The sequence below is a fragment of the Hakea prostrata genome, chromosome 8, assembly GCF_041222555.1.
Source record: "Hakea prostrata isolate BN-2017 chromosome 8, UWA_Hpros_2, whole genome shotgun sequence".
In the NCBI taxonomy this organism is placed as follows: Eukaryota; Viridiplantae; Streptophyta; class Magnoliopsida; order Proteales; family Proteaceae; genus Hakea; species Hakea prostrata.
In genome coordinates this window covers 47,987,060-48,011,540 of record NC_142607.1, presented here as the reverse complement: position 1 = coordinate 48,011,540, position 24,481 = coordinate 47,987,060, and the positions used below count along the sequence as shown (strand labels likewise).

Here is a 24,481-nt window from a genome sequence, read left to right as displayed (position 1 = left end):
GTAACAAGGCCAGATTGCTTGCTCCACACAGCTCCTCACTTTCCTTTTTCTACCGTACAAGAATAACAACACCCCCCCCCCCTCAAGCTGGAGAGTATTGATCACCAACTCCCAGCTTGTGGCATCCTTCCACAAAGGTTGGACCAGGTAAGGACTTAGTGAATGAAGATGTCTCCACCTTGTTCAGCCGAAGCAACATAAGGGGTAGCTGTAACTCCTCTCATGACTGTATCTTGCACAAAATGCAAATCCACCTCCACATGTTTGGTCCTCTCATGAAATATTGGATTACTGGCAATGTAGATTGTTGCCTTATTATCACAAAACATCTCAACTAGCTTTTTAACTTCAATCCCAACTTCATTTAGAAAGGACTTGACCCAAAAAATTTCTGACTCCATGTAAGCCGTAGCACAATACTCTGCCTCAACATTAGACCGAACCATTATAATTTGCTTCTTACTCCTCCAAGTGACCAAATTACCTCCAATGAATGTACAATAACTAGGAGTTGATCTTTGATCATCTCGTGATCCTGCCCAATCTGCATCTAAATAAGCACACTACTTTAGGTGAGCATTTGTCCTATACATAAGCCCTTTTCCTGGAGCATTCTTCAAATATTGCAAGATATGCATCACGGCATCCCAATGAGGCTTCTTAGGAGAGTGCATGAACTGGGTGACAACACCTACAACATATGACAAGTTTGGATGAGTCATAATAAGATATATAAGCTTCCCTACCAACCGTTTGTGCCTCTGGGGATTCGCAAAATCCTCTCTGCCATCCATGGTGAGTTTGGGATGAAGGTCTATCACAGGCTTACATCCAAGCATACCAGTTTTAGTCAGCAAGTCCAGCACATACTTTCGCTGAGAATGATTAATAACGTGAATGCTTCGAAGAATTTCAAATCCAAGACTGCAAATGCCCCTAGTTCTTTATCTGGAACCGGGTACTCAGAAATTTCTTTATTTCATCAAGGTCCACATAAACAATTAGTAACAAAAATCAAGACTGTCTTGCTTACATAGACAAAATGATCCCCCCCCCCCACCCGGGGCACCAAATCCAGGAGGTTGCTCCATATACACTTGTTTAGCCAAGTTCTCATACAAAAGAGCATTTTTGACATTTAACTGATGAAGAGGCTATTCTAAGTTAGCCACCAATGACCATAAAATACGCACAGAGTTCAAACGAACTATAAGGGGGAAGTTTCAATAAAATTTACACCATAAGTCTGAGTAACCCCTTCACAACCAATCGCACTTTAAGGTGCTCTACAGATCCATCAGACTTTAGTTTAATCACAACAGCATCTAACAGGGTCCTTACCTAGAGGCAAATCCACAAAAGTCAAGTATTCCTACTGAGGCACATCTAACTAGGTCCTGTCCATCTTGATTTAAACACATTCTTTTCCATGATAATCCAGGAAATCACAACATACTTTTTTTTTTTTTTTGGGGGGGGGGGGGGGGGGGAATTATTGTGGTCATTTTTCTTGTGAGCTTTTTGTTATCTTAAGTTGTTTTGTGATATTTCTTTCATATCTTCAAACTAATAGCTTTTACTCATTTTATAAAGGGTTTTGTTATCATTTGACTTTTCAGGTTGTTGGGTTCGATTTGGTTGATGATGAAAGTAAGCCTGAAAGGCGACCAACAAAACATATGCCAACACCAGCTCAATGGACCAATGTTTTTAATCCTGCATTCTCATATTACGCTTACTACTGTTATGCTAACCTTTACACCCTTAATAAGGTGCCTTTTATGATTTAATGGATATTTGTTTTCAAGTGATTTAAGGTCATGGATGGTTTCCTTTCTGTCACAGGTAGTTGACAAATGAAAATAGGGAGCAGAAATAAATCATCCTTCCATGTTTGGCACAGCAGTGTCACACGTTCATGTGGTGGAGACCTTTTTTTAAGCTTTCAGCTAGACCATTTTTTAGCTTGCTCAATTGTCCATCCTAAAGAGCAAGTAATGGGTTTTTAAGTAGTTTACAACATTTCTTCCTGTATTTATTTCATCATTTCATTTTTGGATATGAATATAATACAGTAAGAGTTTTTTCTAAGAGTAGTAGGATACGGTTGCAACGTTTAATATTTTAATTTTGCCTCACTAAAAGTTGCGCTTATCCAAAGAGACTGCCGCTTGGGGGTTGGGTGAATATGATTCTAATAATCTGATGGTTGTATCATTTTCTTTGGATGACCATCAGTGGACCAATTGAATTTCTTCTCACTGGTTGGTTATAAATTTTGCCTAAGCATTAGTGGATTGGGAGGCCAATCTTATATGACTTGGGTATTAATAATGGATAATTTATTTCTTCCTTTATGAGTTGCTTCTACTTAAAGATGTGTCTCAGAATCTCTCTCTCTTTTTTTTCCTTTTTCTGTCAGCTTCGTGAATCAAAGGGGATGACAACTATTAAATTCCGACCACATTCGGGAGAGGTAATCATTAAGGTTCTTCTAGGTTTGTATTGACAATATTTTTCCAGACAGACTTTCATGTGGCCATTTATTTTTCAGGCTGGTGATATTGATCATCTTGCTGCAACTTTCCTCACGGCTGACAACATTGCTCATGGAATCAATTTGAGAAAATCTCCTGTCTTGCAATATCTATATTATCTTGCACAGGTAAAGGGGTAGATGAAGGAAAACAGGAATGCTAATACATGGATAATGTTATTTGGTTTGAGTTTTTCCTTTTTAGAATCTTTAACTTCCTATGATGTTTTGGTTCATCAGATCGGCCTTGCTATGTCTCCTCTGAGCAACAATTCCTTGTTTCTAGATTATCATCGGAACCCTTTTCCAACATTTTTCCTTCGTGGCCTCAATGTTTCCCTTTCAACGGATGATCCTTTGCAAATTCACTTAACGAAAGAACCCTTGGTGGAAGAATACAGTATAGCAGCTTCTGTGAGTCTCAGTATCTCTCTCTCTTATATATACACATACATACCTATCTACCTACTTATCTTGATACCCATATATATTAAGAAGATGTTTTTTGCTTGGAAGAATGGGATAGGTGTTTCTTTATCATCTCCCTTATGAAAATTACCCTAGAAGGCAGGGGATAAGCAACCAGGTATGAAGAGGAGTGAAATGACTGCCCTGTCCCCCATGAAAGGCAGAAATCCCACTCCCATTGATGCTTTCATGAATGCGCCCTCCATTGATACTGTGCTGGATCACATTGCCTATCAGGGAACCTCTCCATAAATATGGTTTGGTGTCCTCTAGGGGATTTGTGACCATATAGGACAATGAGAGTGCACTAGATGGCATCAACGAGGGGTTGGGATTTCTGCCATTCATGGGGGGGAGGGTGGGGCGGTTAATTTGTCATCCAGTGTCTGTGGGTGCAGTCCCCTACAAATAATGTTCTTCCTGTATATAACAGGAAAATCTTGTTGTAATCCAATTTAGTTACAAAAAGTTTGTTAACCTTACTTCTCTTCCCCTTATCTTTATTCCCAAGAGTAGTTTTAATCATGGGTAGAAAACAGTTCTCAGAATAAATTGAACGTGACAAATCATTATGTCATTTTCAAAAAGCTATTGTTGGCAATATGAACTGATAAGACTATCCTTGAATTGAATAATTTTTTAGGGATAAAAAAGGGTAGAAAATAATGTTGCAACTTCTTAGTTCACCTGTTTGTTGTCAACAAGATGTACCCAAAATGGTCTTTAAGTATTTTTCATTTTTTTTTTTCTGATAAAAAGTATGTATTATTTAATATCTGGACTAATCAATTTACTTACAGGTGTGGAAGTTAAGTTCGTGTGATCTATGTGAGATTGCTCGTAATTCAGTATACCAATCTGGTTTTTCACATGCTCTTAAGGTACATAACTTGGAATTTAAGTGAAAAAATAAACTTGCTGATTTATGCATAACAAATATGGGACTCGGTGCTAGACTCATAACACTGGCCATGTGACCCTGAAATGTCAGATAGAGAGACCTGTTGAACTTGTGCTTTGAAACTCTTCTTTTGGGAAAAAGAAGTGAATGACAGAGCCATTCACTCAGCTGGTGGGACCATTTGATGGTTATCTCCAAAATCTCTTATGTGAACCTTAGATGTAGTTGCTCCATAAATGCATTTTATAAATCATAGAGATGATCCATCTGATTTCCTGGTGAGAACTGTTTAACGTAGACCCCATTTCCTCATCCATCTGGCAGAAGCTATTTGGACTCAATCTTCTGACTTGCATTGTACTTTTTTCTTTTCTTATTTCATATAAAATAGAGGCTGTAGTCAGTGCTTGAGCTCGGTCTTTACCCTACTTTACAGAGAGGGTGTTTCTTGACTTAGAAACCATGACCACCAGTTGTGATACTACCATTACACACCAAGATCCACCCTGTTCGTTTTCTCATTTCATTAGGTAGCAATAATTGTGTGTGACCGTATTCTGTTTAGTAATCAGTTGCATGGTGAACCTTCAAGTCCTGGGGTTTTAGTTAATGAGGTTCACGCACAGAAATATTGTTGATTGAGTTAGTAAACATTAACTTACCAACAAAATAAATGAATAAAAAAAGTTTTCTCCAAGAAAATGAAAAAAAAAAGTTGATATATATTTTATGGGAGGATTTCCAACCTTATTTTGTCAAAATTCATGTTCTCCAGCCCTGAGGTGGGCTGGAATGTCCTTTCTGGGTTCAGGGTTAACCCAGCTTGGCGCTGTTCTGTCAGTTATGTTTACTTCTGCACAGAAATGGGAAAATAATTTGGACCCTTTTATTTGTAGACTATAATTTATTAAACGAATGATGCATATTGATGTAAATTATGATACTTATATCCATTCCCAATGTTGTGCATGGATCTACACATACATATGCATGTATGACACTCCTATTTACATACGTACGTATAGGATAGGTGTAGGCTGATGGCTCAGTGCAATGCCTCAACCCATGTCCAGTCCTGGACCTTGAAATTGCAGCCTGGATCCATCCCCGACCCTGAAAATTGTTCAGGCTTGCCGGGCCAAACTTGTACCTACTGTGTACAGTGTATCTGCTTTATTCCAACTTGTGCTTTAATTCTTTAAATACTTTGGGACAGAAATTACTTTGTCGCTGTTTGAGAAAAATTTGTACAATATTTTGAGTACATACATAATCTTTTGCGGTGTTTTAGATTGTTGTGATTGTTGTGTACGTAGATAATTTTGCAGTCTTTTTAGACAGTTGTTTACATCAATAATTTTGTGTGCAAGTTTTGTATAGTTATGATGTTTTTCAAGTTTCCAATTTACTTTTCTGTTGATGCATTCTATCAGTCACATTGGATTGGGAACTCATACTACCTAAGAGGTCCAGATGGAAATGATATTCACAAAACAAATGTGCCACATATCCGACTGAAATTCCGTGAAACGGTATATGCATAATTTTGGTTTTTCTGTTTATTGTGATGAATCCTACATTTCAGAGTGTGGAAATTATGAAAAGAAAATTTCAGTAACTAGCTAGATTATGCTGCTGCAGATCTGGAGAGAGGAAATGCAGCAGGTTTACCTCAGAAAAGCTAAGATTCCAAAAGAAGTGTATCAGTGAAATCAAGGCTCATATGCTTATCTTTCTTCATGATCATTCGTTTATCTTACTGGTAAGAAGATTTTTATTGCCGTGTTAAGGTTATTGTGTTCTACCTCGCAGTTTTGAGTTGCTTGTTGCAAAATGATATAGAAATTCCACTTATTTGCCCTTTACTAGTTTCCTATCACCCGTTTCTATGGCAGTAACTGTTATTACTGTTTGAATGTGGACTAATTTTTCTGGCTATAAAAATTAATAATGGTAGAAAAATAATGAGAGCTTTTGGTTTAGTTACGTTACTTGCTTGGTGGGATTTGCTCTCTTTTCTCACATGCGGTAACAACAGAAGGGATATACAAACAGATCTGAAATGAATGATTATCACTCTTAACTGTCTTGCCTTTCTTTTTTCATCAGGAACCATTTCGGTGCTGTTGGCCAGCGACTAGCAGTTCAGAAGATGCTAACAAGGGAAAGAATCGCCAGTGCTAGTCTTTGTGAGAGATTGTTGTATAAGAGTCACTTCCAGTAGCATGAGATCAATGAAGCCAATTCAGAGTTATTGAAGAAAATCCCATCGTAGACCGGTGGATCTGGTTAGATCCTCTACAAATATGAGCAGGGGCACCTGATCAAGTGATTCCTCTATGGAAATAAAATTAGAACACTTAAAACATCTGCCCAGGAGGGGTGCGATTTTGCACCTGGTTGTCTGGTACCTCCTACATGGTAGTTTTGCTTATTTATCAGTAACGAATAAGAATGCAAACCTGCATATTTTAAGCTTCCGATATACTTTTTTACAGTGAGTCAGTCAGCATGGATCATGCAATGGTGAATTATGTAATCAAGTTCTTAATAATAATACCATTAACAGATTGCAAATATTTTTCCTCTGTTCCACACATACATGAAAAACTTTTTCTAGCCAAAGAGTGGATATGTGAGACTGTCTAATCTGCACTTCTATTTCTTGACTAACCATGGATGAAACCGATTTCTCAGTACAACAGTCCCCACTTAATAGGAAAAGTAAGAGTAGTTGGCACATTTAGAAGCACATATTTTGGAAGAACAACTGAGAATAGGTTCTGGAATCAATTTACAGTTTATAGAAAATAATGATGTAAAATCACTTCGACAGACAATTTCCGAAATGAAATTTATGGCACAAAAAGTAAATGAAAGGTAATGGCGTCTCTGTCATCAGAGGGTTATAACCTGAAGCCCAGTAAACTGAAACCATTATTGTAGGCACATCGCTGTGGAGCAAAACTCAAAAAAGGAAAATTACAAAAAGATGATGCATTGATCTTCCTATTTCTTATGTTCCTTTACTTCCTTTATCACACCTTCAGTCAGTTGATCCACATCATAGTTCTTCCCGAAAAATTTTACAAACTCCATATCAGGGCTCATGAGGTACCTGAAAAAGAAAGGCACTTCAATTTGACACGGCTTCAAGAATATGACATGCTATGACTCCTCATCTTTCAAAAAAGTGCCAAACAACTCGTAGCAGTTAAAAACATATTAAATGCATTACAGAAGCAGAAAGAGAATCTTTTTAATCTTCAAAATGTGAACATATCCTTCAAAAGTGATACCAGTAGAAGACATCAGCTCATAATTTTTGAACTCGTTCTGTACAAGCCACACCCAATAACAAAATGTCCAGCAACTTCTTTTGAAATTTTTACAACTTTATACCTCCGTATCTTTGCTAGGATAAACTAAGTTCACCTTTATCAAGTCCTTTATTTGAGAGTTCCATTCATTCAATGTTTCTGCTGTATTTTAGATTACCATTGATTCAGATTCTATTGCTGTGTTAGTGTCGACTTGTTTCAGCCTTCTATACTTCATCATAAACCCTCATCACTTTTTAAAAATAATAAAAACCACTAATTTTTCGACCCCCCAAAAAAAAAACCACTAATTTATCCCATACCTAAATGTTTCTAAGTCCAACAAACGACACCTTATATCCTAAAAATTTGAAAACATAAAGAGCACGTAACAAGAACTATGAAACATAAAACAGCAATTGGTCAGCATCAATCCTAAGTTTTGTAAAGTCCAAAGACAAACATTTAAAGTTTTTATATCAGCATATGGGTCTAACATGTTTGGTTTATTTAATAAAAAAAATAATAATAATAAGAAAAAAAGAACAACGCTATTGTATGTGCTGACGTATTGAGATAACTCACACCAATAATCAAGACTAAAAGCTGAATCATATGGAGGTTCATCAGTTGAGAGTCTTGAGACTTCAACTTATTTGATCAAAACAGATGATCAGTGAACGAAAACCCCCAGTTATCTTAGTTTAATTTTGTATGCCCACTGAATACAACAACAAACTCAAACTTATCCCAACTTAATGAGCTCAGCTACATGGATACAAACAAAAAGGAGTAGGGAAAACAACAAAATGGCAAAGACAAACGAAATATGGGAAATAAAAAGGAAAAAGAAGGAAAGAAAATCAAAGACTGAAATGAGAATAAGTAGAAATAGGCCGAGCATATCAAGTCAGGAGAATGTAAGCTAGATTCAGTCTGATACATGGATCATTACACACTAATAGCCTCTATCCTAGGTAAAACTAGGTATGAGTCCTAGACCTATGGATGTCCTACCTCAAAACTTCTCCTAGGTAATACTAGGTATGAGTCCTAGACTATGCATGTACTACCTCACAACTTCTCCTATGGTCATTTCAGGCCTGCCCATAGCTCTTTTAGCTCCTTCAATCAGGATCATATCACTCATCATCATTGGGGCATCCCTAGGATTGCTTGAAACATGACCAAGCCACCCAAGCAAACTCACTCAGATCTTATCACTGATCAGGGCAACTCCCAAGTCTGCTCTAGTTTTCCAAACTAATCCTTATAGGAGCACCCCCAGGATTCCTTTAAACATGACCATGCCACCCTAAACAACTCACTTGGTTCTTATTATTAGTTGGGGAGCTACCAAGTCAGCTCTAGGTTTTCCACATATCCATCATAACATCCTCATCTCCGCCTCTTGACATGATTGACATGGCTCAATTGGATTGAGGGCCAATAACTAAGATCTGAAATCAAACCAATTCAATAGCATTGTTTTAGGGTTAGGTTTTCAGATTTGGGGGAATAGGGGAATTAGGGTTTAGTGGATTGTGTTAGGCCTAAAACCTGGTCTGAATATGAGGTGGTGCAGGGGGAAGGCTTCAGTCCATATAAGAGGAAAACTACAGGGAAGTATGATCTTCCAGAGTAGGGTTTTCTAGTAATTATGGGGTTAAATCCATGGATTGGTCAGGGTTTTGGGACTGCAAGCAGATCTTTGTGTGTGTACAGTTTGGGGGGATTGCGGTGGAAATGAACGGAATAAGGAGTTGCAGGTTTTAGGAAAAAGGAGGAAAGGGGGTACCCAAAAACCGGGGGAAAAGGGGAGGGGAAAAAAAAGGGAAGAAGGGGGGGCCCCCCCCAAAAGAGGAGGCAAAAAAAAGGGGGGGGGGGGGGGGGGGACAGGGGGGGAAACCCGCCCCCCCCCCCCCCACAAAACGAAACAACACCGGGGGGGGGAAGCGGGTGGGTTGTTTTTTAGGAGTCTAATAAGAGTTTGTATAGGAATTAAATTAGAGTTTGCATTCATGTAAACTTCTATTCCTTGTAATAGTCTACTTTCCACTTTATTATAAATAAAGGGCTTGAGATCATGGATCAATAAGCCATTCTGCCAAACATTGTATTTCAACATGGCATCAGAGCCTAAATTCGATTTGGGAAGCGACCTACCTTCTTCTTCTTCTGATTTTTTTTCAAACCCATCGCCAATCTTCAGTTCTAGGCAGTTTTTCAGTACCATCTTGGTCGCCAACTGAAATAGAAAAAAAAAGAAAAAAAGAAAGAAGAAGACGATTCCGTCCGTCTCGATTCAATGAATAAGAACAGAAAACAGAGGAAAGAAGAAGAGAAGAAGAGAAGAAGAAATCAGCAACTCCGCTGCTCGCAACAACTCGGCCAGCTCCGCAATTTTCCGCCGATTCTTCATCGAGCGTGCACGAAGCTTGGTTAGTCATCCGAAACCTTCGATTGGGGTTCGCTATTAAGGTTCTTCGAGCCGGGGCTGTTCTCCTTAAGCCTGTGAAAGACCATAACGGATTTGTTATGGTTTGAATTTGATTTTTGAATTCAATTTTTGAATTTAAGTTTTGAATTCAAGTTTTGAGGGTTATTTTGGTAAATTTGCTTTTGGGGAATTCAAGTTTTTGAATTCAATTTTTGAATTTAAGTTTTGAATTCAAGTTTTGAGTTATTTTGGTAAATTTGCTTTACGAGGGACTTATATGTAAATTTGTATAAGTTCGAGATTTATTTGCAAATTCCGCTTTTTCAAGGACATATTTGTTATTAAAAAAAAAAAAAAAGGTAGATCTGTTTGGGTTGTTTGGCTATTGCATTCTGCGACATTTCGTTACTTGAAAGGGTGAAGATCGAAGAAGCTGAGATAATTTTGTCAACATGACAACTATTGATGATACTCTGCTCCCCGGATCCGAATATTTTTCCACTTTTCATTCTCTTTCGGTAAGATTTGACGGCACAAATTACTTGATCTGGTCTCGATCCGCTTACCCGACTATTCTTTGGAAGAGGACTAGTTGGATACATTACGGGCACTACTATCAAACCCACTACACCGAGTGTTTCTGAGGATAAATGGATATCAAACGACTATCTTATTATGTCATTCCTTTTGAATTCCATGCATCCAAATATTGCCGGGGTTACCTATTACTTGATCTGCAGCCCAAACGGAAGGCTACTCCGAAACATATGGACAGTTGGGGAATGATGCACATGTTTATGAGCTACGAAAGAAGCTTCATGAGACTACCCAAAAGGAACTAACCGTGGCCCACTATTATCTTGAGTTGCGATCTCTTTGACAAGAGTTGGATCATTATGGGGATTATCACCCCACTAATCCGAGATGATGTGGCGACATATAAGAAGTACATTGATAAGATTCGAGTATATGACTTCTTGGCAAGTTTGAACGTAGAGTACGATCGGATCGAGTGCAAGTCTTAAGTCGTTCTCCCTTTCCTACACTAGAACAGTCTTATGCTCTTGTTCAGTGTGAGGAAAGTCGTCGATTAGTCATGCTTCATACTCCTATTATGGAGAAATCAGCTTTACAGTCTGTTCGCACTAAATCTGATCCGGCTAAGGAGATTGTCAAGTGTGAGCACTGTCACAAACCATATCATACCAAGGAAAATTGTTGGAAAGCGCATGGGAAGCTTTGCTGATTTTAGCCAACGAGCACAAAGACAGGGAAAACAAAAGGCTAATCTTTCCGAGACAGCTTCCACCACACCCTCTGCAGACGTTCGTTTTTCGCAGGAGGAGTTCGCTACCTGCGACGTATTATCCGCTCTTCTCGCCGGTCAGCCTCGACCGCTGCTTCCTCTACTAACCCTACCAACTCCTACCTAGCTACTTCAGGATCTGGGGAAGGAGATTGGTCGTGGTAAATGGACTTTATTTGCTCGAGCCAATTGGAGGATCTACTTCTACTTTGACTACATCTTCTAATCCGGTCCATTCGGTAATATCAGACCTTCATTAGTGGCACCGTAGGCTCGGTCAACCCCCTTTCAAATTTTGTCATTTTCTCTAGATTTGTTTTCCTGATACTTTTATCTTACCATTACAATTTCTTCCTTTCCTTCCCCATTGGAATTTCCTTTGTTATTATCTTCCCACGTGTAACGCTACACGTGAGGGGGAGATTGAAGATGTCTACAATTCAAAGCCTTTCATGTAGACTTCCTTATGTAGAATTTGATCTTTGTTACCTTTGAAAGTTTGTCCCTTACCTTCGCAATCTTCTACTCCTTTGAAAGTTTGTCCCTTACCTTCGCAATCTTCCACTTTGGAGATCTAACATTGCTATAGATCTATCTTTTTGACTGTGCAGAACTTGATCTCTGTTAACCCTGGAGATTTGCCCCTTAACTTGACATCTTCCCTTCAGAGATCTAACCTTGCAAAAGACTTGTCGTTTGACCTTTGCGAGAACTTGATCTCTATTACCTTTGGAGATTGTCACTTATCTTGACAAATTTTCCCCTACCTTTGGAGATTGCCCCTTGGCAAACTTTCCCTTTAAAGATCTAACATTGCTACAAATCAAAACTTTCACTTTGGCTGTTTTACCCTAGCTATTGTTACCCCAAAAATATATTTTCCCTCAAATTTGTGCAAAAATTTAGTCTTCTCAACATTTGAAGATTCTACTTCTTTACTTGGGCGTTCTTCCTTGGAGACATAAAGTTGCGGTAAAGATGAGGACAAATCAAATGGAAGTCTGTAAGGAGACATAATCTATAAGTTTGAAGATCAAATTGCTGATGTTTGCACAGACGAGATGTTTTATACTTTTTTGGTCAAGTTGGACATGCGTGATATCCATGCCTCAAGTTGAGGGGGAGTGTTGGATTCTATTAGGAGTCTAATAAGAGTTTGTATAGGAATTAAATTAGAGTTTGCATTCATGTAAACTTCTATTCCTTGTAATAGTCTACTTTCCACTTTATTATAAATAAAGGGCTTGAGATCATGGATCAATAAGCCATTCTGCCAAACATTGTATTTCAAAAAAGCCCAAATTTAATTTGGGAAAAAAATATCTTTTTTTTATTTGTGGGGGGGGCGCGCGTTATATTTTTTTTTTTTGTTTGTTTTTTTTTGAGTGTGTTTTTAAAAAAAAAAAAAAAAAAATATTAAAAAAAAAAAAAAATTAAGATGTTTTTTTTTTTTTTTTATTTTTAAAAAAAAGTAAGCTTTTTTTTTTTTTTTTTTTTTTTTTTTTTTTTAATAATAAAAAAAAAACAAAACATTTATTTTTCAGAATTGATGATTAATGAAGTGATTCAGTTGAAAACTTGGCTTGAAAAGTCATGGGATTCCCCTAAGAACCCTGCGGCTGGGTAGTGAGAGTGTTCTTTCTTCAGTTCTGAGATTTCAGCATCTTTTTCAAGCTTCATCTTTCAGCTCCACCAAGAACAACCGCTCACAAGTAAAGCTTAAACATTCCCCAACCCTTCCCCCACTTCTTCAGCGATTACCTTCCCCACCCCAACCCACTGTAGCCTCTTCCCCCTTCTTCTTTCCAGTGTGACCTGTTCCTAGCCCCTCTAGGAATCCCTCAATCCCTGCCCTAAAACTCATCCTCCTACCCTCTTTGGAATTGCCCAGGGCTTAGGAACCCATTCCTACCATTAGTCTCCTCTAAACAGTCCCTTGAACCTATGATCTAAAATTCCTGCACTTCATCTTATTCATTGAAGTTGCAGAAAATTCCAGATTCGCAGAACATTAAATTCTATTGAGTTCTCACATCTAGAATCTATTTGAGGGAATAGGATAGGAAACAGTGCTTGATTTTGAATTTCTTTAAATTTCAGACCTGTTTCAATATTCCAACAGACTTATTGACCCCTAGAACTCTAGACAAACCCCCTTAGAGGTCCTAAACTACTGCTGAAACCTTATTAGAAGATCCTGGAAGTTAATCCTAGAAGCTGGGGTTACATCAATAGGCTGTAACTTGGAAGTGTAGAGGCTATTCTGGGGGTAAAAGCATTCAGATATGGAATGCACAACTGGAACTGAAGGATAGAAGAGAGAAGATGAAGATGATGGAAAGGAGATCTGCCTATGACTCACCAAATCAGGCTTTTGCAACTAAGATATGACAAAAGCTAGAAGCCCTCTTGGATATTACACTCCAAGACACGTGATAAAACCACCAGCCAAGGCTCACAGATGGAGAAGACAAATGCAGCAGCAGAAAGCTCATGAAATCAGCACAATTTCCAAGTATTCAAGTCTGTTTCTATTCTTTCATACTGGGGCATTAAAAAGTTGAAAATATCACCTATTGCAAAAAATGAAGTTTTTGTCACTGAACTGGGGTTTGACTTATTATTCTTTTGCAAGTTTTTCACTTATTGTTTTGAATTATTATAATTATTATTATTACTTCTTTTTTTTTTTTTTTTTTTTTTTTTTGGGGGGGGGGGGGGCTATGTATATTATCTTCAGTAAAAGAAACTAGAAAAACTCCACCACATTGCCTATGCAACACCTTGAAAACTATGCTGACACTTAGAAAGTGCAAAATTGTCCAACTCAGCACCCACACTAATGATCAAAGCAGTCCAGGCAAAACATATTCACTTAATATGGCATGATTATATAAAATTCACATGACAATAAATATGGGATTTTCCATAGGAAACAGGAAGATTCAAAAAGCAGAAAAAGATATATGAAACCAGCACGGTAAATTAATAGACATCTTAGTCAAGAAAGATACTGCAACAATACGTACATAACTATAGAATGATCAACTAGGTAATCTGAACCTTCCTCTTCAGTCTTCATATAATAAACTCTATAAGCACGAGCAACTTTTCTTATCTCATCAGCATTACCAGTTAACCCAATCAAATTTGGGTGAAACTCTGTAATAGACAAGAAAATATAAGAAACCTGATTGAATGGTGTAACCTCATCCCAATACCTACATAACCCACAAGTTGGAACTTCATTTAAATAGATCTACCCTGAACATTAGGCTTAGGAAGTACCTTTGACATATTCATGTACTTGCTCAACTGTGTCCCTCTCAGGATCAACTGAGATAAAGATAGGAACAACTTCTATTCCTGCTTTTCCCTCTGCAAGAAAGAAAAAACTCAGGCTTTCAACAAGAGAATTACTAAGACATTTAATAGGGATTAACAAAACCATTAATTGGGAGTTTGGGGCTTTAAATTATTAATATGCAATTATTTTAAGTAATTACCAATGAGACACCATTTGAATAAGATGTGTTAAAACAAACACCACAAATTCATGATTTGAAATAGAAAAAAAATGAAACGAAGAGATTCAACCCGGTTCACACACCAATGCGGTATGCTACGTCCATGGACGAAGAGGAAGAGACTTTCACTATGTAAAAGAAGAAGAGGACGGAGATCTCACAACCAATTCCCAAGAATGGCGTTACAAGAACTCTCACCGAAAACCCTAAATTAAAAATCCCCAAATCTCTCAAAATAATCACATTGGCGGAACATAAGGTACATATATATCCAATCTGCCCAAGCCCTCCACTTCCATCACAAAATTTAAAAAATAGGTCGTTCTAGTCGCCCACCAAAATATGTCGATGCAAGTCTATCTTCAAAGTCAGGTACAAGAATTTGGGTCACAACATAAAAAGACACACCACTTTTTAGTAACTTATTGCTGCAATAGTGGTCAACACTTCCAAGTATTCATACATCTGTTTGACACATTTGTCTCATACTAGCCATGATAAATTTTATTAAGCCACCAACGGCATAGACACTACTGTAGGGGGGGGGGGGAGGTATAAGCAAATCCCTAAGAAAACAAAAACCATCATCGTACTTGAACAGGAACGGTCATATAGAAAATCATTCAACCATTAAGCACTGATTGTTGAACTCCACATTGTGATAGAACAGCTATGTTGACTACTGAAATGGTGGATTAATCTCAGTCACATAGTTAGAACTGTTGCACTTTTTGCAGTTTGCGGTGAGGCTTTATAGCATTCAAAGGCTCCTTTTATCAGTTGTATTACATTTCAATTCAAATCACTGATGTTTTTCAATTGAGAGTGGTCAATTGATTTCAATCAAACTAACCAAAATAATTAGCTTCCTGCCATGACCAAAATGGCTAAAATAAAACTTGTAATTCATTGGTTCCTTGTTTGATGTTTATTTTTAATGGTACTGATGAATCATTAACAAAAACTAATAAAGTAGATTCTATCACAACCCGAATTGGCTTTATTCATTTCTCTTTAGTGGATAATGATGGCTTGTGAAGAGAGCTTGAAGAACATAATGCGATCACAGCTGAGATTCTAGTCGTGGTGCCATTTATTATTTATTGTAATGATGAAGCTACATACTAAGAAGTACCATGGTGGTCAATATAACTTTAGTGTGCTTCCAGATTCTTTTTATTCCTTTTGATTACCAGCAACAATTGCTGCATTATTGCTATTAACTCAGTTGAACGAACATGAAAAATAGGGTCTTCATTAATGAATGGAACTGCTTAAGGCATGACTCTTAGCTGGTATTTGCTGCTACTCTGCTGATTGTATAGCTGTACATGAAGTTTTCTTGCTGGATACGCTATGCCCTCTCTCTCCAAAAGAAATTTTCTAGATTTCACAGTGAATGAAGTTTTCAGGTTGCTGCTCTTAATATGGTCTTGTTTGATTTCCTTTCTGGCAATATGTTGAAGACTGAACCTTGTGGTTTGTGGCACCCCCTTTTTATGTGGGTTTGATCCTCTTTGATGCATTTCACTGCTGGGGATTGACCCCTGGCTGAAACCATATTTTGGGGTCTTTTTTCCTAACTTATTACAGCATCCCTGTTTTGGGGGTGGTATTTTTCAGCCCCTGAATATTGTCCATTTTCTTTTGTTGTAGCATCGGTTGGAGGTATCATTAGCCGAAGAAGACCCTCACCTATCCATGTGGCCTGCTTGACGAACGTCAGTGATGGAGACATCGTAAATTGGTCATCATGATTAGTCCCAAATCCATCGTTGCCCCATTGTTGGACCCTTTCAAGAAGCCTGTCCCTCACCTTTCATCTATCCAGCCAAGCTTGCTTGAGAAATTTTGCAGTTTATCCTTTGACTAGAAGTCATCTACCTTGGGTTGGTACGGTTACCATATTGAGAAATTTTCAGTTAACTATTTCCAAGATATCACTATTGCCGCTAATCCAGCCACTGGAATTTGCATATACTATGTGGAACTTTCCTTCCATTATGGAGGAACTCTAGAACAATTTCTGAAGAAGATGTGAGTGCCAGATTTACAGTAATTTATTGTCTTCTAGCCTGGTCATATCAAGATCCTGAAATTATATCCTATCTGGGATCCTTTGGTTGTCTAAGATTGCAATGATTTTGTTTCTTCTGTGTGCATTCAGTTGTAACCAGTGACTTAAAAGTTAAAACCTTTTGTGGACTTGGTCGATGCTCAAATCACCTCTATCAAATTGCATTGTATCTCAATTTATCTACTTTGGGCAACAGCTTTCAAAGTGTATACCGATGCCAAAACCTAACTGGATTATTTGATCCTCTTCCCCACCTTCTCCAACTAGTACAGAGTATTAACACTGGATACACGAGAGATATCAACTTGATATTTATGGAATAGCCGAAAACCATCAGTACTATGTCCCGTACCATTACCTTGTTTACCCATGTTAAATACTTCTATGTCCCTTTCTTTTATCTACCCAAGTGCCTTTGAAGATTCTAATTATTTAGTATTGCAACCCCCCTCCCCCCCCCCCCTCTTTTCCTCTTGCAACTAAGCACATACACGGTATTTCCGTTAAAATGTGGAACTGTGGTTTATTTAGGTGGGCCCATAAGTGATTTGAACCTGGTTTTTGAACCCCAGTTCAACATAATAAACTGTGTAGAAAAGCTTATATAAAAAAAAAAAGGATATAATATGCTTAAGTGTACTATAGCAACCTATGGACCAATATTTTTTTTTTTGGGTTGGCAGGGGGGGGGGGGTTTAAAACCTAAGGACCAAAGGCAAACGATGAATTTTCATGTTTAGTGTGTGTTTTCATCTAATGGTTTGAATATACACAACCATCTTTAAAATAGTCCTGTAGAGCGAGTGTGTATTTCAGCCAAAAGAAAATGAGCAAAATTCCGAAATTTTGTGAAATGGATTGGCTTTTTTTTTTTTTGAGGGGGGGGGGGGGGCGAATGAATAATTACCCAAAGTTGAGAAAGAAGAGAGGGGACTAGATCAGCTCGAAATGAGTAGGGACACATCCAAACCCCAGGTAACAATAATATGCCTATTCCTTGGGGGTTGTCTACAACAGGCTTACCCCCGGGGGGGGGGGTCAAAATCTTTGAGCAAACGTCTTTATGGATGGCTTTCTAAATTTGATCAAGGAATCTAGATTTGGAAGTCCATCTACAAAGATTCCTTATAAGCCACATGCGGGGGATGCAAGAGCTGAAGACGAGCTTCCCAACCATGTCTATAGTGGAGGTAACCTTGAATGTAGACAAAACCCAACAAGATTCGAGGTCCAATGGGCAAGGTTGTCTACTTTGCATCGGTGCCAAATAAAAGTCAAAGCAAAGCTCCAATGGGTACAATGGATGGGTGGGCAAAGAAGAGATTGGGAGTGGGGGGAGGATCTTCAATTGGCGAGGAGTGGAGAGGCATTGAGAGGAGACTGGGATAGGATGGCGTATGAAGGATTGGGTAGGGAGAATTGGAGAAGACTCTGCAAGTGGTGAAGGCTTGCCCCAACTAAGTTGGCCGGGGGGACAAGGGTGGGAAGGAAGCCGATGCAGTTCCAAGCTGAAGAGGTGAAGAAGAGCCTGTTATTGGGTTGACAGCAAAATTTTGGACCTTGCTGTGGTTGATGTTAACCAGGATCTACGGTTTGCTTACTTGGAATAATGCCCTAGATCTAGGTTCACTCTAGGACCCTCTTCCTGCGAATCAGCAGTTTCGGGCTGTAAAAACCTTTGGTGGATGGATTATGGGTAGATTCTAGTATGTAAGGGTTAGGCTGGTTAGGGAAGGTTTGGCCAGGCTTAGGGGTCTTGGGTTTTATGGATAAGGGCTAGAAACTTTGCTGCAATTGTAATTTCAGAATTGAATTTTATGATTCAGGGTTTGATAGGAATTAGGATTTCTAAGGTTTGGATCAAGCTAGAGTTAAGGTCGAGTGTCAATCGGGTGTTAAGGGAGCTAATGCTAAAAGGATTCTAGTTTCAATGAAGAATGAGGGAATACAAGATTTTGAGAATTCTAGGGTTAGAGTAATATAACAAGTTGCAAAATTTTAAGGGTTTTAGGTGTAGGAAGGAACTGGAATTTGAGATCGTAGGTAGGGAGTTGGTTTTAGGGTTTAATTCTACAAGGAAGGTTTAGGTATAGGGTATAGGGTATAGTGTTCTAATTGTAACAAAAAGCTGTTGCACTTAGGTTATTTCAAATTCTGGAATTTCCAGAAGCTGCTGCAGGTTTTATAGAAAGGAAAAGAAGAAGAAAAACCCTAATGGGAAAGGGTTGAAATGATAGTTTAGAGTTGGGGGAGGGATGGGGGTTAACTAACCCCATGCTCTAGCTTTTGGAGAAGTGAATATTAAACCCTAAAATTTGGGTTCTCAAAGGATCCTCTTCTCATGAACTTAGCTAACAAACAAATAATTTTTGGGAAGTTTTCTTGGTTATGGGAAGTTGGGAACCCTCAAGGGAAGGAAATTGAGTAGAATAGAAAATGGGTAGAATTGAGAAGTTCAGGGTCTTAAAAAATGGGATAGGCTTGGGGAAAACTATAGCCTTAACTATCCAAAGATACCAAAAGGTGGTGAAGGAATTGGGGAAACTAAGGTTTCAATCAGATAGATGGGGTGGATTTTTCGATAGATTAGGGTTTCAACAATTCAGAGCAGGGGTGGGGAAAAGTTACGGTTTTAACAAAACCGAAATGGGAAGAGGTTGGGAGGCTTGCGGTTAGGGGTAAAGGGATAGGGAAGCTTGCGGTTTGGAGGCTTTCTTGGATCAATCTGGATGGATCTTGACTCCTTTCTTCGCTTTCTTGTTTTTCTTTCTTTTATTTTCTTTTCTTTTCTTTCAATGCTCAAACTTTATTAATCCAGTCTGATTTTTCATACAAGGTGTGGAGGCCTGTTGTATAGCCTCTTACAAAGAAGGAAGACACTTGGACTCTAATTAGGGAATCCAATTTAGATTGGGAATCCTTTTGTGACTAAGTCAACAACTAACTAACGACTTGGAAAAGGTGTCTTCCAAGGACCAAATAAAATAACAATTATCCAGAAGGAACCTTGTCTTAAAATTGATTCCAACTAGGACTCTCACATAGACAAAGACTCATTAATAATTTGACCATGGAATAATCAACTCAACAATCAAAAATAAATTTGACCATGGCTTATCAACTCAACAATCAAAAATAGATTCTAACTCCTAACACCACAAGAAAACTAACTGGGCCCAGGGGATCCCATGGAGGGGTGAGTTAATGACCAAAACACCCCTCAGGGCATCCGGCCAGCCCTGGCTTCTGCATGCCATGGGGCTGTCTTTGGCCAGCTGACCTTAGTTACATCAGAAATAGTGAAGAGGGAGCCTTCCTAAGGCTGCCACAAGGGTTGGGGAGGGACTAGGACTAACCCACAATGGAAGGGAGGGGCTGCAGCTGAAGAAAACTAGGGATTAAGGGGGAGGGAAGGCTGCGGGAGAAAGAAGAGAGCAAGGAATAGGGCTGGGGTTGGGGGAGGGAGTTTAATGTACTTGGGATTTCCAAGTAGAATGCTGTAATTTCAGAAAAGCTGCATAAAAATCACTATTTAAAGTAGCCGCAGGCTCCTCAAGGAACCCATGATCTCCCTGGTCACCTCCAAAACTCATTCATAATTCTATTCATCAAATCAAGCTGATGTTTACAAGGTTTGAAGGCTTATTTATAGCCTACTGAAAAAAAATTAGACTAGAACTCAACTTAAGAAAGAAATCAAACTTGGACTCTAACTTACAATCCAATTCTAACTAAAATTCCTAATACTTTAACTCACAAAAGGAACCTTCCTAACTTACTCTAGAGAGTTCCAATTTGAATTCTAAGAGTAAATGTAGATTCCTTGCAAGGAATAGGACAACCCTAATGGACCCCTTCACAAACTAGGAATCCCACTCTAATTTTAATAACTTGCAAACTGAGGACTCAATTTCAAAAATAAAAGTAGATCCAGGGTCCCACTAACATGGAGGACCCAAGTATGCCCTAACTTGGACTCCACGGAAAATTGCAAAATGGACTAGAATACCCCTTGTGGAATTAGGGGCTGCAGGGTTTGGGGGAGTAACCCTATGCCCTGTGCTGCCCCTCGAAATGGTTTAAATCAATGGTCCACCCGAGACTGCCCATAGAAAAAGAATTTCCCTACCACCCAATGAATCCCGATACATTTAAAAAAAGTAGTCAATGGCATTCTCTTTTATTGAGCAAGAAAGAGTGTAAGCAACTTACTTATCTTGTCAATTGCAGCAGCCAACTTTTGTAGCTCATCTGGACAAATATCAGGGCAGTGTGTGAAACCAAAATATATCAGTGACCATTTCCCCAGAAAATCTTTATCAGTCACAAATTTTCCATCTTGATTAATGAGATTGAAAGGTCCACCAATGGCTGCTTTTCCAACAGATGGTCCTTGTTTCACTGCAGTTGAAGCATTATTTATTTCTGCAAGACAAGAGAATAGGTTAAAAGAATGAACAAATCAGGATAAAATAAAAAACAGTCCCTAGGTATCACAGATATTGTGCATCACAAATGGACATTTAAATTCACAAGGAAAACCATTCAGGATTTTCCTCTACAGCATCTTCTATTTTATATTTATTAAATTTATCATGCATAATAAGAAAGACACAAACTAAGAGGATACAGACGTAGGAACATTTCAACCTTGGACTCTTGGAGGCCAAGTCAAAGACACACTAAGTTAATTATGTAGGAGAGCTATTCAAAACTCTTCTTGACATTCATACAAAATGCAGCTAAGGTGTGGGAACCTTATTATTGACAGTATTGACAGAGTAGAACTCACAACACAGTGATAAGGACTTAAGGCCTCTTATGCCTAAACATATTTCAAACAAAGACCACAACTGAGGGAAACATGAGATCAGCCAACAATTTGCACAAGATCAAATCAACAAAATCAGCAGTCAAGTGAGATTGAAGAGTTTGAAAGCATATGGTTTTAGTATGCATATACATTTTGTGAGGTGTTTGTGGAGGAGACTGGTTATTGCGTGGGTGGTGGGAAGAGATTACATCAACATAGCCAAATTGCCCATCTTCTTTGTACAGCATTATTTCTTAGGAGATGGTTAGTGGAGATTAAAAAAGGGTGTAAGATGGGAACACAAGACACATGAGGCTCCTGCCACATGGGATATGAGGAGGGTCATAATGTACAAAGCCTTACCCTTGCTTTTGTGGAAGGGTTGTTTCCAGACTCAAACCCATGACTGTTTTAGCAACCTTACTGATGCTGACGTTGCACCGAGGCCCACCCACTGGTTAGGGGAACTGCATCAACACATTATTCTAAGCGTAAGATCATTGTAGCTCACCTCCCTCAAAGGCTGCATCAATGTTTAATTTAATTGTTCATGTCGATTTATCATGATATCTTAGAAGAAGCATTAAGAGCGATGAAAGAACAACACAGTTTCCAAAAGAAGTACATTTGTTATTAAAGAATAAGCTTCCAACTCACATATTTCAGGATTAACAAAAAGAGGCAGTCCTACAAAATAAAGTACTTGTTTAAAAACAATAAAATTCTAATATGCAATTAGTTGATGTTTCTACACAGTCAAAGACTTGAATACTCAAATACTACAACTCACCATAGTAATCTACCTTCAATATGTTGTTTTTTCTCTTTGTCGTAATAAAAGATCACTCCAGCTCCAGTCGTCACCAGCAAAAGAAAGCTCAACCAAGAAATAGGCTGAAAGGGGAATGATAACTGAAACAAATGAGAACGAATCTAACAAGGACCAATTTGAAAAGGACAGCAACTTTCACCACTAGTAAAATGAAACTCACTTAAAGGGATGCATCCTTAAAATTAAAATGATATTTTTCTGTATAAACAAGGAAACCATATTAAGATATTGATGTAATGATAAAGCTATATCAACATAACCTCCCTGCATCATGTCAACAGCTCTAAAGATGGATTCTTTTTTTTTTTGGTGGGGTTGGGGGGGGGGTGGTAAGAAAAAGATTGACTCTTTTAGATGGGAAAAAGCATTCTTGTCCCTGATAGAAACCAGATGAGCAATAGCCACTTTAATTGCTAGCCAAATAGTCTCTACAGATAATGAAACCTACCCATATTGAGTTCAGACCTGATAGATACAATAATCACATCCTTGATATTGGAGAAAACATATGGATGCCACTTTAGAAAAACTTCATTAACATTAATGACCAAGATGCCTTAGATGATAATTGTTAATCTTCTTAGTTCAATCATCCAAAAGAGGAGAGCAGAAAGAGGCTTGCTGCCTATAGACTTAAAGAAGGAGAATGAAACAGAAAAGGCAGTTCCAGATTGCAGTGAGATCAATAAATACCATAACAACTGACATATAAATAAGACAACTGCATGACCAGACATTTGTTATGAGGCATAATAGCAGTCAAGTAAATAGCAACAGCATACAACAAGGGTAGATGAGATGCAGACCTTATAATGAAAATAAAAGGTTAAAATTAAGGATTTCAGTAAATAATGGTAGAGGGCATTTGGCAATTAAGACAGCATCAGTAGGATCCAGCACAGAGTGCCCAAGGAAATTTACTCTGGTTTCACAGGTGCACTGCTAATTCAGTTCACTAAGCAAGATGGTGGAGGACTAGGGTAGCTATAAGGCGATTCCATTGCCTTAAAAAGAGTAGCGTGGCTGTCAGTACTGTTTTATTTTACATGTTGTGGTTATCACTATTATGTGATGTTTGTTATGGCAGTGTTCACCATTTATGGATTCAGTAAAATCTCCATTGGTTCTCATTAATTACAAGAATGACACAAGGAATACATTGAAATGAAATGAAATGTAAAACAATTCGATGTGGATACAAAGACTTAATGGGGGGGGGGGGGGGGAAAGAAGTAGGAACAAGGGATAATCTAATGCTTCAACTCAAGCAGACTAATCTTCACCCAGTCAAGCTAATATCTTTATTTACCAAAAGATAACAATTTATAATAATATTAATAACGTCTTTGCTAATATAACAGAGACATTGATAGTAACGAATCTTACCCCGCCTCGAACAGGTTTCCCAGCTTCACCAGACTGTTGCGATTCCTCCGACTTCTCCCCTTGCCCAGAAGTATTCTCTTCAGGCTTCTTCGTGGCTTGGTTTCCAGAAACAACATTACTGCCAACACAAAGTTGTCTGTGGAACACCGTGGATAACCGGGATCCATGAACTAAACCATTAAGCTGCAAAATAATGTTTAAAACGCGAAAAAAATCATTTATTTATCAGGTTCAAATTCGTATTGATCACCAGAAATCCTAGACATGAGGCTTGGAATCACGTACCGATTGAAGTGCGGGAATGGAATCGAATTTGGGAATATCAGGACCTCCATGATAGAGCTGAGCAGAAGAGGACGATAATGTCGTTCGCTTCCAATGATGCTCAGCACAGTACAAGAGGTTGCGGTGGAGACATCGAAAGTATGTGCTTCTTGCGGACGCCATGCTGATTATCAGAAAAAGTACTGTGCAATAGCGATTTGAGCGTTTAGGGGTTCAACTTACAAAATTCAACAGCATTGACAATATTATTATTATTATTATTTTTTTTTGGGACTGATGCTTTTTTAATACCGAAATCACAATTGGCTGAGAATAGGTAGCGAACCCAAAAACAGCTATGGGAATCCAGGAGTTTAACTGCTCTACTAACCCACCATTGACAACAATATTTCGTTATTAGAGTTGGTATAGTTGCTGCCCATTTAATGTGCAACATTCTAAATCCGTCCCAACAATTGGCTGAGAAATAATATCTCACAAAAAACCGCTAAGGAGACTAAGGAATGGCCAACACGCAAAGTCACAGCAGTCCATGTATAATGGAGATCCTCTCCACTTAACCAGCCCTCCACGCATTAATTCACCTACAC

The 24,481-nt window shown here is 38.4% G+C and overlaps 2 protein-coding genes across 5 annotated transcripts in view; one reads left to right on the top strand and one right to left on the bottom strand.

The window, feature by feature from the left end:
• The window catches only part of LOC149008301 (AMP deaminase-like), a 33,278-nt gene extending 26,795 nt beyond the window's left edge, over positions 1-6,483 (top strand). For all 4 annotated transcript variants that reach the window (XM_089165118.1, XM_089165119.1, XM_089165121.1 and 1 more), the window contains 8 exons: positions 1,620-1,772; positions 2,423-2,476; positions 2,555-2,665; positions 2,777-2,950; positions 3,805-3,885; positions 5,339-5,437; positions 5,547-5,667; positions 6,015-6,483. In XM_089165118.1, the coding sequence (XP_089021244.1) occupies positions 1,620-1,772; positions 2,423-2,476; positions 2,555-2,665; positions 2,777-2,950; positions 3,805-3,885; positions 5,339-5,437; positions 5,547-5,615 (741 nt within the window). In that variant the 3' untranslated portion in view covers positions 5,616-5,667; positions 6,015-6,483. The remainder of the gene's footprint in view (positions 1-1,619; positions 1,773-2,422; positions 2,477-2,554; positions 2,666-2,776; positions 2,951-3,804; positions 3,886-5,338; positions 5,438-5,546; positions 5,668-6,014) is intronic.
• A 173-nt stretch (positions 6,484-6,656) lies between these two features.
• LOC149008300 (cytochrome c oxidase assembly factor HCC1-like) lies at positions 6,657-24,094 on the bottom strand. Its single transcript, XM_089165122.1, has 7 exons — positions 23,892-24,094; positions 23,607-23,789; positions 22,192-22,282; positions 20,788-21,000; positions 14,260-14,349; positions 14,001-14,133; positions 6,657-7,023 (listed from the first exon to the last, which is right to left on the bottom strand). The coding sequence occupies exons 1-7, from the start codon at positions 24,051-24,053 to the stop codon at positions 6,915-6,917; spliced, it is 981 nt and encodes a 326-aa protein (XP_089021248.1). The 5' UTR covers positions 24,054-24,094; the 3' UTR covers positions 6,657-6,914.
• Between the last annotated feature and the right edge of the window lie 387 nt (positions 24,095-24,481).